General features: G+C 45.3%; 2 protein-coding genes across 3 annotated transcripts; both read left to right on the forward strand.

Moving 5' to 3' along the window:
- Positions 1–299: 299 nt before the first annotated feature.
- On the forward strand, positions 300–7,414 carry COX5A (cytochrome c oxidase subunit 5A). Of its 2 annotated transcripts, none has more exons than XM_087941524.1 (5): positions 300–553; positions 4,413–4,526; positions 5,005–5,126; positions 5,959–6,080; positions 7,255–7,414. In XM_087941524.1, the coding sequence occupies exons 1-4, from the start codon at positions 469–471 to the stop codon at positions 6,070–6,072; spliced, it is 435 nt and encodes a 144-aa protein (XP_087797650.1). In that variant the 5' UTR covers positions 300–468; the 3' UTR covers positions 6,073–6,080; positions 7,255–7,414. The 2 variants fall into 2 exon arrangements, with proteins under 2 accessions (XP_087797650.1, XP_087797649.1); XM_087941523.1 differs by lacking the exon at positions 300–553 and adding an exon at positions 858–1,144.
- A 2,435-nt stretch (positions 7,415–9,849) lies between these two features.
- FAM219B (family with sequence similarity 219 member B) lies at positions 9,850–17,629 on the forward strand. Its single transcript, XM_026709692.2, has 6 exons — positions 9,850–9,958; positions 10,602–10,698; positions 11,008–11,098; positions 11,728–11,805; positions 12,619–12,664; positions 14,515–17,629. The coding sequence occupies exons 1-6, from the start codon at positions 9,875–9,877 to the stop codon at positions 14,668–14,670; spliced, it is 552 nt and encodes a 183-aa protein (XP_026565477.2). The 5' UTR covers positions 9,850–9,874; the 3' UTR covers positions 14,671–17,629.
- The last annotated feature ends 468 nt before the right edge of the window (positions 17,630–18,097 follow it).

Genomic DNA, 18,097 nt, shown 5'->3' on the forward strand with positions numbered 1-18,097 from the left:
AATTCAGCTTCTTTGGAATTCTCCTCGCCCTCCTCTGATTGGCTGACGGCGCGCGGCAGAGGGAGGGGGGAAAACACGCCCCTTCCTTTTTTTTTTTTTTTCCCCAGCCCCGCGAAGGCGGCCTTGCCTGTTCTTGGCCTGGCCCGGCCCGGCCCCACCTTTTTTTTTCCCGCCCTCCCGCGTTGCGTCAGGGCGCGTGGCGTTGCGTCAGGGCGCGTGGCGTGGCGTCGGCGCGCCGCCCTAGCCCGGCTCCTCCCCTTTTTGTCCTCCGCGCGCCGAAGGGTGAACGCCGCCGGGGCGGGGGGGAGGGGCGGAGGCAGCGCGTGGCGAGCGAGCAGCCTCAGTCGCGCGCTTAAAAACCGCCCGCGGTCTCCTTCGCGTCCGCCTTTTTTTTTTTTTTCCGTCCTCCTCCTTTTTTCTTCTTCTTCTTTTCTTCTTCTTCTTCTTCTTCTTCCATTCTCCTCAGCCATGCTGGCCGCCGCCCGGCTCCTCCGCAGCTGCGCCGCTGCTCCAGCCCTGCGCGGCCTGGCCCTGAGGACGCCCGCTGCGGCAGGTGAGACGCCTCAGAGCCCCCTGACGGTGGGGGAAATGGCCCCCTTCTTCTCCACAAGGGAGGTGGGGGTGGCGGACTACAACTCCCATCCTCCCCTGCGACCTCTATTCAACCTCCCGCTCCCCTCACGCGTCTCCTGTCAGATTTGACGGGTCGGTGCCGGCGGGGGAGGGGGGAGGAGAGGACGAGATCACCCTGCAAGGCGGCCCCCTCATTTCTCCACACAGACACGCACACGAGTGGGGAGGCGCGGGGTGGGTGGGGGTGGGGTGGAGGTTCTCCCCGCTTCCGTCCTCAGGATCCCGGGCGGGAAGGTGACATTGAACCGGCGGCCTGACTGAGAGAGAGAGAGAGAGAGAGGAAGAAAGAAGGCGGGGAGGCCTGAAGGCGGAAGGCCCGTCGCTCTCTTTTCTGCCCCTCCCCACCCACCCCACCCCCCAGGAGGAAACCGGGCTCGCTCTGGGCTTAAAAGACCAAAAGGGTTGGGGGGGGCGGTGTTTTTTATGTGGTGGGAGGCGGGAGAGAGGACTCTGCCCCCACTGACCCTTTATCCCCTCAAAAGGTGGATTTTCTCCCCTTCTCTACACACAGGTAGCACCTCCCCTTCTCTCCCCCCCCCCCAGGAAATGGGGCTCACTTCGGGGTTAAAAGGCAAAATAATGGGGATATTTGGGGGGGGGGGAGAGAGAGAGAAAGGACGGTGCCCCAGTTGACCCTTAATCTACTCTAAGGTGGAATTCCCCCCCACCCCCATACACACACACACACACACACATATACACACACACACTTCCCCCTCCCCAAGAGGAAACCTTGCTCACTCTGGGGTTAAAAGGCAAAACGATGGGGATATTTGGAGGGGGAAGGACTGTGCCAGTTGACCCTTTACCCCCCCAAAGGTGGATTTTCTCCCGTTCTCTACACACAGATGACACCTCCCCTTCTCTCCCCCCCCAGGACACGGGGCTCACTTCGGGGTTAAAAGGCAAAAGGGTTGGTTATTTGAGGAGGGGGAGGGAAGGGGGGAAAGGACTGCCCCAGTTGACCCTTTATCTACTCTAAGATGGAATTCCCCTCCCCCCCACACGCTTCCCCTTCCCCCAAGAGGAAACCTTGCTTGCTCTGGGGTTAAAAGGCAAAATAATGGGGATATTTTGGGGGGGGGGGAGAGAGAGAAAGGACTGTGCCAGTTGACCCTTAATCTATTCAGGAAACCTTGCTCGCTCTGGGGTTAAAAGGCAAAACGATGGGGATATTTGGAGGGGGAAGGACTGTGCCAGTTGACCCTTTACCCCCTCAAAGGTGGATTTTTCCCCTTCTTTACACACAGATAACACCTCCCCTTCTCTCCCCCCCAGGACATGGGGCTCACTTCAGGGTTAAAAGGCAAAAGGGTTGGTTATTTGAGGCGGGGAGGAAAGAGGGGAAAGGACTGCCCCAGTTGACCCTTTATCTAATCTAAGGTGAATTCCCCCCCACGCATCCCCTTCCCCCAAGAGGAAACCTTGCTTGCTCTGGGGTTAAAAGGCAAAATGATGGGGATATTTGGGGGGGTTAAAGAACTGTGCCAGTTGACCCTTTACCCCCAAAGGTGGATTTTCTCCCGTTCTCTACACACAGATAACACCTCTCCTTCTCTCCCCCAGGACATGGGGCTCACTTCAGGGTTAAAAGGCAAAAGGGTTGGTTATTTGAGGCGGGGGAGGAAAGAGGGGAAAGGACTGCCCCAGTTGACCCTTTATCTAATCTAAGGTGGAATTCCCCCCCCCCACGCATCCCCTTCCCCCCCAAGAGGAAACCTTGCTTGCTCTGGGGTTAAAAGGCAAAATGATGGGGATATTTGGGGGGTTGGGGAAGAACTGTGCCAGTTGACCCTTTACCCCCAAAGGTGGATTTTCTCCCGTTCTCTACACACAGATAACACCTCCCCTTCTCTCCCCCCCCCAGGACATGGGGCTCACTTCAGGGTTAAAAGGCAAAAGGGTTGGTTATTTGAGGCGGGGGAGGGAAGAGGGGAAAGGACTGCCCCAGTTGACCCTTTATCTAATCTAAGGTGGAATTCCCCCCCCCCCACACACACACACACACTTTCCCTTCCCCCCAAGAGGAAACCTTGCTTACTCTGGGGTTAAAAGGCAAAATAATGGGGATATTTGGAGGGGGGGGAGAGAGAAAGGACTGCGCCAGTTGACCCTTTATCCACTTGGGTGGATTTGTGTGTCATGTTTGAAGAAAACCATATGCGGTGCCTTTCACTTTCCTTAAATGAGATTGTCAGTGACATATGTTCTGATTTATATCTATTAAATGACATTGTTTAAAATTCAAGGTATAGCTTCTATTCTTAATAGGCTACACCCAGAAATTATGTATAACTCAACAAAAGCTTAATAACTTTAAGGAAGTTGAAAAGACATTCCTTTGTGTCTTACTCTCCCTTTTATTAACAACAAGCTTTAGTTGAAGAGCCTGTTGGTTATAGCCTCCCTGCCTTCCTCTCACCTCATGGACTTTGAACCTTTAGGTCCACAGCCTTGTGTTACTTTAGAATCCTTTTCAGCTTTTTCCTGTTTCAGAGTAGGAATAGGTGTTGGAGGCTGCCTCAAGAATATGTCACTCCTATTTGCTGCATGCAAGATTTTATTTCACACAGCTGAGCCTTAAAGTTCTTTACCTCCCTAGCATCAAGGCACATTGGCATATGCTAAATAAATAATCAGGACACATAAGATATTATTTTCACAGTTGCTATATTACATTGATAATATTTTAATACCTCCAAAGGCCCATTTACTTAACAGATGTTGAAAGTTTAATTACTCAGTGTTGGTAGAATTGGGCAGATGAGAGAAATGAAACTGCGTGTTAATTATTTAAGGTTTTACAATCGTTTAGCACAGTTTATATGTGCTTATGAAGGCATGCATCTTTTAATAAGAATTTGTTACCAGACATTTTTATAACCGTGGAAATAAGAATTAATTTAGGTTAGGTTAGTTTACTTTATTGTCATTGCACCTCGTATAACAAAATTAAATACCATCTTCAGTGTATTAGCATTAGTCAATATTATACAAGGTTTGCTCATTTACTTCTTAAAAGATTGCAACACTAAGATTAGTGAAGTGAAATTCCAAAAAATCAAATAATTTCCCAGCTTCCTCATTTATCAAATTTATATGCCACCCATCTCCCTGATAAGGCTACTTTGGGTAGCTTACAGACCATAAAAAGAGAAATAAATAAAAGCAGTTAAAAAATTAAAACTATGCAGAAGTCAAGAGCCAAGAGATGGATAGTCTTCTTAACCCATCGGCCACCCCCAGCAGTGAGCATCCCCCCTTGAGCCACCAATCAGAGGGCAAACCCAAGCTTTACTATCCTTCCAGAAGGCCAAAAGGATGAAAGAAGGTCTCGCCTCCAGTGGTCGTGTGTTCCACAGAATCAAGACCACAAACTTGAACATAATTTTCTCCTATATTATTAATAATATAATACAGACTCTGAGACTCTTCTCGTGTTAGTATTTTCTTCCTGTGCCTTGAATGATTAAGCTACTGGAGTAATTCAGTGTTAAATGTCCCCAGTATCTTTTATGCCTATGGTATTTAATTGTTTTGCGGAGTTGAATTATTTAAGAACATTGAAATAAATATTCTCTCCGTGGAAAAATTCCAAAGTCTGCAATGTCCAGCGATGTCCATTTTATGTCCATCACTGTTACAGTCGTGTTAACATTATGGGCAGATTCATTATGGTCATAACTCCAGGACTACCTTTCCTTGTAGTGTTATAGCTTCATCCTTGAATGTTTCACACTTTGTCTTCTGCTCCTTCCCATTTTTGTTCCAAAAACCAGCACTACCTCTGCGTTGCTATGGTCACAAACCAGAGATCACAGATGAAGAACTGGATGCTCGTTGGGTGATGTTCTTCAACAAACCTGATATTGATGACTGGGAACTCAGGAAAGGTAACACACACAGGAAGCATCAGTGGGGGCGGCATTCGAGAAATTGTATTTTCTAAAGATTTGATTGATTTGTGCAACCCAATAGGAATTATATAGGCCCCTTTCTTGGAGCAAACACAATGATCCCAGAGTAAAAATCAAAGATCTTGAGTCCCGTCCCCCACCCAACTTTGAACAGCTAGATTGGTCCAGCAAAACTATAATACATTACAGTTAACAGTGTTAGCCTTTGAGATTGAAGTAAATGTTAGAGAATTAAGCTTTTAACCCTGAAATTTTGTCTTAGATTTTGTATCTGGATATAAGCAAAATTACTACACCTTATATGTTCCAGAGCAAAATCTGAGATGATAGAATAAACAGAGGGAGAAAATAATTAAATTTTATGTTATGATTTTGTTAAATGCATCACAAACACGAGAAGGGGAGGACTAGAATAAATGCAGCGCTCTCCTTCTACGCTCGTTTCTTTTGACAGGCATTAACACCTTGGTTGATGCAGACATGGTTCCTGAACCAAAAATTATTGATGCGGCTTTGAGGGCATGCAGGCGGCTAAATGACTTTGCTACCACAATCCGCATCTTGGAAATGGTAAAGGTGAGTGAAGGCATCCTTCTGTTTGCAATATAAAGCATGGTGGTGAATTGTTCCCTTATACACCTCAGTGGCATTCACTAACACACTTCTGAGATTCCCACATACACACACACACACAATCCTTACATGGGCTTAAAGTGGCCCTTATAATGAACCATTCACCACAGGCAGAAATGATCTTGAGTGGGAGAGGCAGAAGAATCAGACATGAAGCAGTGGCCTAGTAGGCCAGATGGTTTATATTCAGTGACTTGATCTCAGAGAGAATATAGGTAGGGGATAAAGTGTCTACTTCTACATGGGCAGACTGCTCCTCCTAGTTCATTAACGCCCATCCAGTGCCAAGAGAGCCAGTTTGGTCTAGTAGTTAAGGCACCAGGCTAAAAACCAGGAGACGGTGGGTTCTAGTCTCACCTTAGGCATGAAAGCTAGCTAGGTGACCTTGGGCCAGGATTGTTGTTCTGGGGAAGAGGAGGAAGGCGTATTACGCATGTTCACTGCCTTGAGTTATCTATAAAAATAATATCAATTTAAAAGGGAATTCAAGACACTGATTGTAACAAGCTTATGCTTCACCTAAGTGTTACAGCTTCTCTGGCCATGAACTTTTCAGAAATAAGGTCAGCGGTCAGAAATAATGACTTCAGGGAAACCACGTATGAGTGACAATAATTGCAGCTTGCTAGCAATCCAAATGTTTGTTGTTTGTGAGTTATGCATATTTCTTGGATAAAATCGGGGCCATAGAAAAGTTCAGCCCCTGGGCTTAAGTGTGCTTGTCTTGCCAAATCTACTTTTCAAGTTCTGAAGTCTTGTGTTCTCTTTGAATTAGTATAAATCAGGCAGATACAGGGATATATATCCATACGTTATCCAGGAACTTAGACCAACTTTGAATGAATTGGGCATTTCAACTCCAGAAGAACTTGAAATGGACAAAGTGTAAACTTAACAGTAAGAAAACATATCTTTAATTTTTGCTTTGTATGCATGTTCTTCAATATTGTGTTTGGTGTTTAAAATTAACAAAGGCTTCTAAAATGTAGAAAATAACACTTGTCTACCATTTTGATAAGGTAGAGAAAAACATTGCTGTCTCTTTGCAGAAAATGTAGGCTAAGTGATATGTTCTAAATAATTGGAATCCATTTTCTGTAGAATACTTGGGCTCTAATACCTGTGAGTTTTAAAGTATATTAAAAATGAAAAGATACCTCATGTACTTCACTTTACTTGTAATTTACTTTTTTGGGGGGGGCCACTAGTTTAAAATGCAGCAGACATCCCTCAAATACAAAAAATAAATTAGGCTCTGTATTTCTAAATAGTATTCAGATATACTCCTGCTAACTTCTTAAGTCACTATTTGCTCATATTAACCATTTATTTTCCCTGATACACAGAGAGGGAAGGAGGGAGGAAGAGAGAACACTAGTGAAAGTATTTTGCCTACAAAGCAAAATTAGAGAAATTAACACAAGCAAATTTATGCTAAAGGAAAACTATGGAAACCGCGTGTGTAGTTGGAAGCACATGTAATGGAAATGCAGGAAAAAGTCCCATGTTTCAGGACAAGAGGAGACCAGGGGTCTCTTAACCTCTTATTGTTTGTGGGGTACATTTGGTGTTTTGAGAATGCATTGAAGGCACTCCCGCAAAATGGATTGGGGCTTCCCCATTCATAAAATGGTTGTGATGTCAAGGTGATTACATATTTGCAAAGCCTCAGTAAATTTGAATGCTACGCCACCCTTTCTATCTCTCTTCCTCCATCCTTCCCTCTCCTGCCTACAATCTCTGCTTGTCTTTTCTACATCAATTTCTCTCAGATTTATTTTTTTTAAATGTAAAAAGATCATGGAGCCCGACAGAAATTAGGTGCTTTTGTATACAAGTAGCAACCTGGGCGTTAGACAAAGCATCCGAAGGGTAGACAAGTGGCAATTAAATGCTACAAGTAGTTCCTTAAATTGCTCTCAGCAACCACGTATTCATCTGCAGGTAGGGTTGAAGTTGGAACATCTTTTCTTAACCTTTCTATCCACTCCCTCCTCAAGAGGCTTGTGAAGAGATAGAGACCTTGAAAAGAATATGTCCAAGTTAATTCCAACTATCTGTTCTTTTCCAGATGGACTTCCCATGAGTATACTGTTAAGGTTCTGTGACTGTACAACAATTACCTGGCTATAGACATTATAATTACTTATTTGAAATCACTGCTTCCTTTTATTGAGTCCTGGATATGTATTGTAAAGTTGACCTAATAAAGAGGAAATGGTTTGAATTGACTAGTGTTTATGTGATTATGGATTATTGAATTCCGTACATTTCTGCACAAAAAGTAGTTCTTCAGATTTCAAAAAATGAAAGAATCCAGCATTTTAACATGCTAAACCAATTATGAAATTAAAATGTCATAAGTATTAATTCATGTTAAGAACATCATATTGCTCTCATGGAATATATATTGGACAAGAAGCTTGATTGACTCCAGCCACTTACACAAATCTTAGCATATACTATATAAAAAGAAAAATCTCAAGTCTCTACATTAGATCTGTTAATTTGCTGGCTGTAATTTCCTTTGATCCAATGACTTTTTCTTATATCACTGAGTATATACTAAAATGGAAACTTACATAAAATAAGAAAACAGATATAACAATAATAATTCATAGTGGTAAATAATGAACATTATTTTGATAGGATAAACATACAGATCCATTACATCTTGATGTGAACAATTGTATCCCAGGAAAGATGAGAAAGTGTAGGAAAAGCAGCCCATACATTATAAATTCAGTTTACGTACTCTTCGTATAATGGCTAAGAATTGCTCCATGTTGCTTTGTCCTTACACGCCTTCACAGCTTTCCCTTCATAGAAATAGGTTAATCAAATCTCTTGCCACACTATTTATTAAATGTATATATATATAAGTTAAATTTATATCTCATCAAACAATGTTATGTAATTTACAACAAGGTATAAATTTATAATTTATAAGAAGGGGTTCGTCAGGGCTTGGTACTCTCTCCACTCCTGTTCAACATTTATATGAAGCCGCTGGGTGAGGTCATCCATCCACATCACCAATGTGCTGATGATACTCAGCCGTATGACTCGGCCTGTGATGAGTTACATGTTGCTGTGTCCTCCCTCTCGTAGTGCCTGAAGGCTGTTAGGGGCTGGATAGGGAGCAACAGGTTGAAACTAAACCCTTGCAAGACCAAGTGGCTCTGGGTTTGGGGTTTGTTGGCTCAGGGAGAATTACCACCTTTGTTCTTGGATCGGGTGGCACTACCCCCAAGAGACGCTGTGCATAATCTAGGGGCTTCCCTGGGCTCATAACTCCTCGAAGGGCAGGTGGCGGTCGTGGCCAGGAGGGCCTTTGCGCAACTGCAGGTTGTGCACTAGCTACACCCTTTCCTGGACCAGCGGTCCCTACTCGCAGTCCCTCATGCCTTAGTCACTTCCTGTCTTGATTATTGCAACACGCTCTGCATGGGGCTGCCCTTGAAGAGCATCCGGAGGCTCCCGTTGGCGCAAAATGCAGCGGCCCGCATGGTTTGATGCAGATCCCGGTGTGCACATGTGTCACCTCTCCTGCAGGAGCCGCGTTGGCTGCCGATTTGCTTCCGGGTGCAATTCAAGGTGCTGGTTGTCACCTTTAGAGCCCTTCATGGCTTGGGAACCAGGTGATCTGAGGGATGGCCGTCTCTTGCCAGTCACAGCTACCCGACCCATCAGAGCAGTGAGGCAGGGAATGCTGTGGGTCCCACCCCTGAGGGAGATACACCTGGTGGGGCCTCCTCCATGGTGGCTCCCTCTCTCTGGAACATCATTTCCCCCAGAGATTAGAATGGCCTCTCTGGCACTCCTCCGGAAGGCACTGAAGAAGACCTGGTTCTGCCAGCAGGCCTGGGGAACCCAGAGAGGGTTGGAGCCCGTCAAATGGCTGGTGTGATCTGCTGTCCTTGGGAGCAGCGGGATGGGGTGGGAATTTGGGGGAGGTGATTTATTTATTTTTCCAGATTTTGTTCTTTTGTACTTTATTAATTAGGTTCCTTTTGTTAGTTTTTATTGTGTTTTTTTTTGTTTTAAATACAATTTTACATTCTGTAAGCCACCTCGGGTCGCCATGGGCGAATAAGGCAGCAATATCAATTCAATAAATAAATAATAAATAAAACCACCACATAAAGCAAAACGTTTACATTGAAATGAACAAAAATAGGTGATGGGTGATGGGAGTTGTAGTCCATCTGGAGCAGGCTGGAGAAAACCCTTTTTTCAGACCAATGAGATAAAATTATACTTGGAGGGTTTTTGGTTTTTTTTTCCTGCTGGTCCGTTCAGCAACATTTTCAGCAATCGCAGGGCAATGGACAGGCACCACGGAGCGCAAGTCCTCCAGCATCCTAGAGCGCCCCTTCTAATTCCTCCCCTGCTCTTCCCAAAAACAAACAAAACAAGGGCCCGCCTCCCATTGGTCACTCTCTCTGTCTCTTTAACCCGCCCATAGGGCGTTGCCCGCCAGAAAGTGGGAGAAAGAGAGAGCGAGGGCGGGGCTTTAACGGAAGAACCGACCAATCCGGGAGAGAGGCGGATGCTAATTTTGAACAAGGGACCGGCCCCGTCGCGTTTTCTTATTGGCGGAGCGGCGCGAAGACGGGCGGAGGCGGGGGGGGGGGTAGGCGTGGCTTCGGGGTGGGCGGGGGGCGGAACCCTCTCCCGCAGAAGTGGCGATGGCGACAGGAGACGGAGGCGAGGAGGAGACGCCGCGGGCGGGGAAGGAGGCCGGGCCGCCCCTCGGGCCCAGCGGCGACCTGGTGAGGCCGGGAAAAAGAGCGGCGGCCTGGGGGTTGAGGTGGGGTCTTTGAGTTCGGGCCTTCATGCCTCTGGGAAGACACCCCCCAAAAAACCCCACCCCTTCCTCTTCTTCTGGTCTTCCTATTGGAGGAGACGTAGGAGGGGGTGTAGACTGCTGCTGGCTGGGGAGGCTCCATTCACAACGGGCCAAGTTATGTCAAAGACGAGGAGGGAGATCCAGGCTTTCCCAGCCTGGCCCAGGAGGGGGAGAGTAAACTCTATACCCGACCCTAATCCCCCTCCCCATCATCCCACCTCTCAAGACTGGCGTTTGGAAAGTGGGCAGGGAGGTGGGGGTTGGGGGCTCAGTGTTGGGCTCTGCTTTTCAGCCTCCCTCCCCCCAGGGCTGTCTTAGGCAGGGGGCCCCCCCGCAAGCATTGGGGCCCCATACTAATCTGTGTGTGTGTGTTAACCCTTCCATGCACCTTGCATCGTATAAATACAGCAACACACGGCTGCACAGCATGTTTTTAAATGTTTCGACACCGGTTTTGTTGGAAGGGCCAATAAAATAAACATATGTTTAATTTTATGGACCATTTGCATTTTTAGGTCCAACGCAACGGCTCTTTCAACTTCTCACTCCCCACTTTCCTTTTTCAGGGGCAATGGGACAAACGAAGGATGTGCCGAGACCCCCCGGTAGAGAAAAGAGGTCCCTACATTATGAACAAACCGTCTTCTATTCAGGATAAGCTACGTAAGTAAAAGAACACGCAGCTTTTCTCCAATACCACCAGAAATGTGCTGTTTATACAAAGTCCTCAACTTAACGACTGTAACGGAGGCCGCCCATTTAAGGTCATAAGTCATGGCGGTCATAACGTGGATCGCCCATGGTGACCGTTAAGTGAACCAAACTTAGAACCAAAAGGCTGTTTTTTTCTGGCCAAAGCGTGAGATGCTGCTACAAGCAGCCACAGTAAAAATTGGGTTATTTACAGAAGCCCCTTTAGCAGAGCCAGTTGCTGAATTTCTCTTCCTGTTTGTTTGTTTTTTGGTGTCAAAGAAAAACATCGCGAGATGGCGAAGGCAATGCTGCGGAAGAAGGGGGTGCTTTCAGGAGCCGTCCGGCAACAGCCCAAACCAGGAGGCTTGAGGTCAGTTTTTTATGTCCTTTTCTTGAATAGAATAGAATAGAATTTCTTTCTTGGCCAAGTGTGATTAGACACACAAGGAATTTGTCTTGGTGCAAATGCTCTTAGTGTACATAAAAGAAAAGATACATTCATCAAGAGTCAGGAATCATCAAGTACAACACTGAATGATAGTCATAGGGTACAATAAGGATAGAATAGAATAGAAAATAGACTAGACTAGACTAGACTAGACTAGACTAGACTAGAATAGAATAGAATAGAATAGAATAGAATAGAATAGAATAGAATTCTGTGGTTAAGTGAGACATTTGCCTGGTGTTTATCCCTGCTTATCTGGGTGTAAACTGCTGGAGAGGGTGTGTTCTGGTCTTTTTGTTTCCTTTTTTTGTTGTTGTTTAGCTTTTTTTAGTGTCTCTCTTGAATGGCGTGTAAGTGTGGTTTATCTCTATGGATCTGTTGATGCCTCATTTTTGTCTGAATGCCAAGTTTCCAGGAATTCCCTAGTGTTAATAAATTTAGCTTGATCTAAGTGGACATCTGCTTCGGCCTTCTGATCAGGCCCTGCACTCTCCCCTTCCACCCCCACTGCGCCTGGTAGCTTCATGGTAGTGTCGTCTTCTTTTTACCAGGACGGTGAAATTCAACAAGGGCTACACTGCGCTCAGCCAGACCTCAGACGAAACCCTGGTGGCCCTTGATTCCGACAGGTGAGAGGCATGTAAGCATTGCTTGACTTTCTGGGTGGGTCTGAAAAAGCAAGGTTGAATCCTGAACCCACAAATGAGTTGGCTCTACAGAAGCAGTCCTCAACTTAATGACCAGTCGCTTACCACCAAGCAGCAGCTATACGACAAGAGGAGGAAATAATTATCTGATTGTAGCTAGAGCAAAAAAAATAAAAAAAAGTTGGTTAGCTCTCAGCTCCAAGAATAAATACCTTGCCTAAGCAGGATGTCCCAAATTAGGGGACTGGAGGCTAAAACACATAAAGAATTGGGTATGCTGGAATTGGGTATGTCTAGTTTAATGAAAAGAAGGACTAGGGGAGACAGGATAGCAGTCTTCCAGTATTTGAGGGGCTGCCCCCAAGAAGAGGGGGTCAAGCTATTCTCTAAGGCATCTGATGGCAAGGCAAGAAATAATGAATGGAAACTAATCAAGGAGAGCGACAACCTAGAATGAAAGATAAATTTCCTGGCAGTTAGAACAATTAATCAATGGAACAACTTGCCTCCAGAAGTTGTGAATTCTCCAACGCTGGAAGTTTTTAAAAATATGTTGGATAATCATTTGTCTGAAGTCGGTGTAGGGTTTCCTGCCTAAGCAGGGGGTTGGGCTAGAAGAGGTCCCTTCCAACTCTGTTATTCTATTCTAAATCTTTATTGAAAAACGCCGATCAGTGGCAGGACGGCTTCTTACGATCTTTGTGGGAGGCCCGTTGATTTTTATGGGTGAGTTGTGGCGACTGAAAATGGGGCTTGCGGTATCCTTTCAACTTGTCCTTCATTTTCTTCTCCTAGCGATGACCTGGAATCAAGATGTTCTTCTGGTTACTCCTCGGCCGAGGCAAGTCTGGTGTTGAATTTAAATAATTGAATAATGGAATTTAAATCAATCTATATTTAAAGCGAAATATCCCTCACGCATCATCACAAAATCTCCAGAACCGTAAAACTTACAAACTTGAAATTTGGCACGTATGTTCCTCTCGGCTTCTAGGGGCTCACTAAGAAAAGATTTTCCGAAATGACTATCAGAACATTTTTAGAGTATTTCCTAAATTATCGTTATCATCATTAACACGCTCTGATGCTGAGTTCTACTCCCTCTCCCCACCTAAAAAGAAATATGATCCAAATGCCAAACACAAGCAGAGAAGTTTTAGTTTCATAGCCCCAGGCAGCTTTAGTACAGAACAGTTGAGCTAAGCCATGCCCAGACTCCTTGCTGTCTCCTTGCTCACACAGCAAATACTGTTTCCGTTTCCAAACAGCCCTCAACTCTCTTCACACACTGATAGGACGCTAGCCAGATGAATACCGATGGATGCTGGTAGGCAGAGGCAGAATTTTTTCCTCCTTATTTTCCTCCCCAAAAACTAAGCCCTCCCACAAAGTTTCGTAGGGAAGCATGGGTATCGAGCTAGTAATTTAATTTTGTTTCCTGGGTTAGCTCTCTTACGAGCTTCTTTAAGAAAGGCAAGGGTTTGCTTGATCTGTCTGCTCTTTCTCCTGTTTACAATCACAAATACACACACACTTATTCTGCTGTTGCGTGTTCAGGCTCTCAACCTTTGAGAAGGAAACGAGCTGCAGCAGGAAGGTGCCACTTACAATTCAAATGCTAATCCTCATTTGTGGAATTGGGGGCTACATTTAATCTTGTGCGTGCATCTTTTTGTGTGTGAAGTGGACCGGCCTAAAGTTCTAGAGAGGCCCCTGAATGTCATTATTGTTTTTATTTATATTCTGCCTTTATTATTATTGTTGTAACGAACTCAAAAGCAGAGAACACGTGCGCGACGCCTTCCTCCTATTTGCCCCACAACAACAATCCTGCGAGGCGGGGTTGTGATGAGTGAAAAGGACCGGCCCAAAGGCACTCAGTCAGCTTTCATGTCTAAGGCAGGACTAGAACTCACCGTCTCCTGGTCATTGGCCCAAAATCACCCAGTCAATTTTCATGCCTAAGGTAGAACCAGAAGTCACCATCTCCTGATAATCGGCCCCAAACCACCCAGCAGACGTTCATGCCTAAGGCAGGACTAGAACTCACCATCTCCTGGGGATTGGCCCAAAATCACCCAGTTCAATTTTCATGCCTAAAGTGGGACTAGAACTTATCATCTCCTGGGGATTGGCCCAAAGCCAGCTTTCATGTTCTAAGGCAAGATTAGAACTCGCCGTCTCCTGGGGATTGGCCCAAGATCATCCAACCAAATTTCATGCCTAAGGCAGAACTAGAACTCACCATCTCCTGGGGATTGGCCCAAAATCACCCAGTTCAATTTTCATGCCTAAGGTGGGACTAGAACTTATCATCTCCCGGGGATTGGCCCAAAGCCAGCTTTCATGTTCTAAGGCAAGATTAGAACTCGCCATCTCCCGGGGATTGGCCCAAAATCATCCAACCAAATTTCATGCCTAAGGCAGGACTAGAACTCACCATCTCCTGGTGATTGGCCCAAAGTCATCCAGCTGTCTTTCCTGCCTAAGGTGGGACTAGAACTCACCGTCTCCTGGCGATTAGCCGAAAAGTCACCCCCACACCAACTTTCACACCTAAGGTGGGATTAGAACTCAGAGTCTCCAGGCCAGCACCTTAACCACTAGACCTAATTCTGCCAGGTAAGTTTGCCACGGAACCTTGTTATTCCATATTTTATTTTATTTTATTTTTTTGTCCCCCTCCTTCAGGTCAACCAGGATCTCAGTCGGCAACTGCTGCAGGACGGCTACCGCCTGGATGAAATCCCCGACGACGAGGATCTCGACCTGATCCCTCCCAAGCCCATTTCTTCCTCACCGTGTTCCTGTTGCTTCGGCGACTCTGCCTCCTGCTCCATCCAATAGGAAGACGCCCCGGAGGGCTGCAACTGACACGGGTCAAGAATTCAGCACTTTTTCTTTTCCCAGTTCCTCTCTTTTTTGGGGGGACCCCTGCTGAGCCCAGCTTTGAATTTTAGGTCAAATCAGCAGGATTGGCGGGGTGAGGTGGGCAGCCCTGGAGATCCGGCCCCTGGAAGGGCAAGGCCGGGCAACTGCTGGCACCTTCCTCGCTGCTCCAAGCGTCTTCTGGATGGTGCAACGTAGAAGTGTGTTCACCGCTAAGTGTTCGGGAGCCTGGTGGATGCCCTGTGCAAAGAGAGGCTGCCTTTTTTTTCCGGACGGGTTCGGCACTCCTGAGGACTAATCAGGAGGCGAGGGTTTCTTCCCTATAAAAGGCAAACAGAAAACCTGTGTGCGTGCATGTGTGCGTGTAAAAAAAGTGAACCATAGCCATTCCAATGACTAGGTTTACAATACATTGGGGTGGCAGAGGTCAATATACGAAGGGAAAAACAACAACTATGCCGCCTAGAGACAGAGGAAAGAGGTTGTTTTTCCTGGCGAGAGAGAAGATCTTGAGATATTTCTGCAGGGCCTCCTTAGAATGGAGGTCTGGTCTTGCACGAGAGAGCAGCTTGCACCGCGCTTCTTGAGGGCCTTTTCTTGGGTCTCCAGCCAGCCTGTTGGTGGCTTTAGTTACTAGGTAGTAAAATTTATTTATTTGGTAGATGGGATTTTTTGGGGGGGTTGCTTTGGACCCCTTTCCTTTCTGGGGAAGTTTAAAGGAATAAGAGGGGAAGGTAAGTGAGGAGGACAAGGTTGAATCAGCTCATCAGCTTTGGAGGTCACATATAGCTCTCATGTTATCAACCCCTCCATTACTTTTTAACGTTCTCTAAACCTGGTGGCCTTCAAATGGACGAAGGTGCTGCTTAGAAACAGCCTCCGAAGACCACCAAGGGACCATTGTCTACGTTTAATTAACCCACGGAAAAGTGCACCTGCATGCTCTCAATCCATTTCACCTCGACCTCCTTGTAGGAAAGGACGAGTTTTAGGCAGCTTGCACAGACTCTGTAGGTGTGTTGACTTGTGCGCCAAGCCGTTCCGGGGAAGAAGTCAAGATATGGTCTTCCTAGATCACCAGCACTGACTGACCCAGAACAGAAACGGTCTGTCCTTGACCACTTTAATTTAAATCCATTGTTCTCAAGAAACATGGCTCAATTAACGTCTTAAGAGATACGTTGATGGGACAGCCTTGAACGTCCACCATCTCTAAAGACAAGGTGTGGGATTTCTGGATGTTGGATAGGATGTTTTGGATCTTGGATGGGACACGTTGTACTCTCTTGAGGGTGTAGTGGAGTTCATCAGCATTGAAATTGTCCATCTTTGCTTCGTTGGTTGTGGGGACTCAATGTCATCTGCCAAGTTTGATCGTAGAAGATCTGGAGAATTCCTCGAAGTGCATCCCTGCAATTTGAGAAGGATGTCCCAGTGTTGACATCCTATACATCTCACTCCTCGTCTCAACCTTTCCTCCCCACCAAAATAATTAAGTCCATTTCTTCCTCACACGCACAACTTGCTGTTGAGGCTGATGTGACTCTCTTAAAACGGAATGGGATTAACTTGCCGTAGCCAACTCAGCAACTCCACTTAAATAATTTAAATAATCATTTTAATTTCCGTCATTCCCATTTCATTTGGTCCTTCCTTTCTTTAATGATTCTGTCCACCTTTTTTTTTTTTTTTTTGGATGTATTAATGTAACTTGTCACACGACATGTCGGCTGCGGTGAGTTATCGTAGTCCCTTCTCAAAGGCAATGTCTTTGGTTGACCTGTTCCAGGGTGAAACAGAGATTCCACTGGAAATTGTGGATTACAAAGCTAAAGATGTCCAGTAGATGGCAGCCAAAACACAGTATTACCGCTGCCGCCTTCTAGTGATCTGGATTATTTTTCAATCCCAAATCTGATTTCTCCAGCCATTTTTTAACCAAACTTATCCAACATCAGTTACCAGCAGGCACGCTGATTTGGAGGGGGGCGGGGGGGTTGCCCTGCTGGGAAACCTCACCGGCAAGTTAATTTTTTAAAAAGTGACCTTGTGTGTACAAATCTTTGAAGAATTGGCTTGCTAGAGCTATAAAATCAGCATTTCCTACTCCTTTCTCTCCATCTGTGCCGGATTACAGTTGCTTGAAGTTCAGACTTGGAAGTCTTAATCATCGAGGGGAAGGCAAATCCTAGGTTGGAGGAAGTTGTACCGATAGTGGTGAATATTATAGTATAGTGGCGAAAGTTGTACTAAGCTAAACCAATCTTTTTGGTTTCGCTATTATTATTATTTTTGTAAAGCTGCTGTTCCTTTCCATTTATTAGGGGGAAAAAAGGGCTGTTTTTGTTGGCACAATCCTGGACAATGTTTTTGTCCAGGACAGAAACTACAATGTTCACAACGGAGCCCATGTTACTTATGCACTGCTCGTTCAATGAGCCTTAATGACATGTATTTAAGGCTTAGAGGAGACCTTAAAGATCATCTTGTCCAGAGTTCTCCAAATTTGGAAACTCTTTAAGTCTTGTGAAGACTTCCAAAGAGTTGAAGTCCAGAAGTCTTAAAAGTAAAATATATGTAATTTTGCAAAGCAAGAATTAAGATAGTAGGCATTATACAAACACATTTTTGCTCAGCTCTCTTCTGCAAAGCTGAGCGAACGGATGATTCTACAAGCATTTTGGGGGCAGACTCCATTAAATCTACCCCGTAGACTTTATTTTTTAAAGCTGCCTTAAAGCACTAAAATGCATTACATGAAGTTTTTCTTTTTTTGTTAAAAAAAAAAAAACTGAACAGCACAAGACAATCTTATGGGAAATTTAATATTATTGTATACTCGGTTCATTGTGTCTTTTTTTTTTTGTACAGTCTAACCAAGGAAAGCGTCTTATCCAATAAAGTACCTTCTATGCTACACCCTTTGTCCCTTTGTTTATCTGAAACTGATGTTCTCATCTTGGTAAAAATGCCAACTGGACCCTTTAGGTCAAATGTATTCAACCATAAACCGGGTTTGTATAGCATGCTATTTAAAAAAACAACAACCCAGGAATATAGCTTGTCACACCTGGGTAAACCAAGTATTATTTATTTTTATTTATTTGATTTTTATTCTGCCTATATTGTTTTTATTCCTTCCTTCCTATTTTCCCCACAACAACCCTGTGAGGTGGGTTGGGCTAAGAGTGAGTGGTTCAAAGTCACCCAGCTGGCTTTCATGCCTATGGCAGGACTAGAACTCGCAGCCGCCTGGTGCCTCTAGGCCTCTAACCTCTAGGCCAAACATCATGGGTTAATGTGACGGCTGGATTGGCACAATATGCAAGACTAGGCTCAAGATGTACAGTGCGTTAATCAAAAGATCTAGTTAGGATGCTTGTCA

This window comes from Pseudonaja textilis, chromosome 13 (genome assembly GCF_049901715.1).
Source record: "Pseudonaja textilis isolate UNSWEBS1 chromosome 13, rPseTex1.2, whole genome shotgun sequence".
Lineage (NCBI taxonomy): Eukaryota > Metazoa > Chordata > Lepidosauria > Squamata > Elapidae > Pseudonaja > Pseudonaja textilis.

Coding starts and splice junctions, on each gene's coding strand:
- COX5A (XM_087941523.1), top strand. CDS start 1,057: ATGTGGTGGGAGGCGGGAGAGAGGACTCTGCCCCCACTGACCCTTTAT. Junction 1,145..4,412: donor CTCCCCTTCTCTACACACAG/GTAGCACCTCCC, acceptor TCCAAAAACCAG/CACTACCTCTGCGTTGCTAT. Junction 4,527..5,004: donor TGACTGGGAACTCAGGAAAG/GTAACACACACA, acceptor TTCTTTTGACAG/GCATTAACACCTTGGTTGAT.
- FAM219B (XM_026709692.2), top strand. CDS start 9,875: ATGGCGACAGGAGACGGAGGCGAGGAGGAGACGCCGCGGGCGGGGAAG. Junction 10,699..11,007: donor TTCTATTCAGGATAAGCTAC/GTAAGTAAAAGA, acceptor TTGGTGTCAAAG/AAAAACATCGCGAGATGGCG. Junction 11,099..11,727: donor CCCAAACCAGGAGGCTTGAG/GTCAGTTTTTTA, acceptor TCTTTTTACCAG/GACGGTGAAATTCAACAAGG.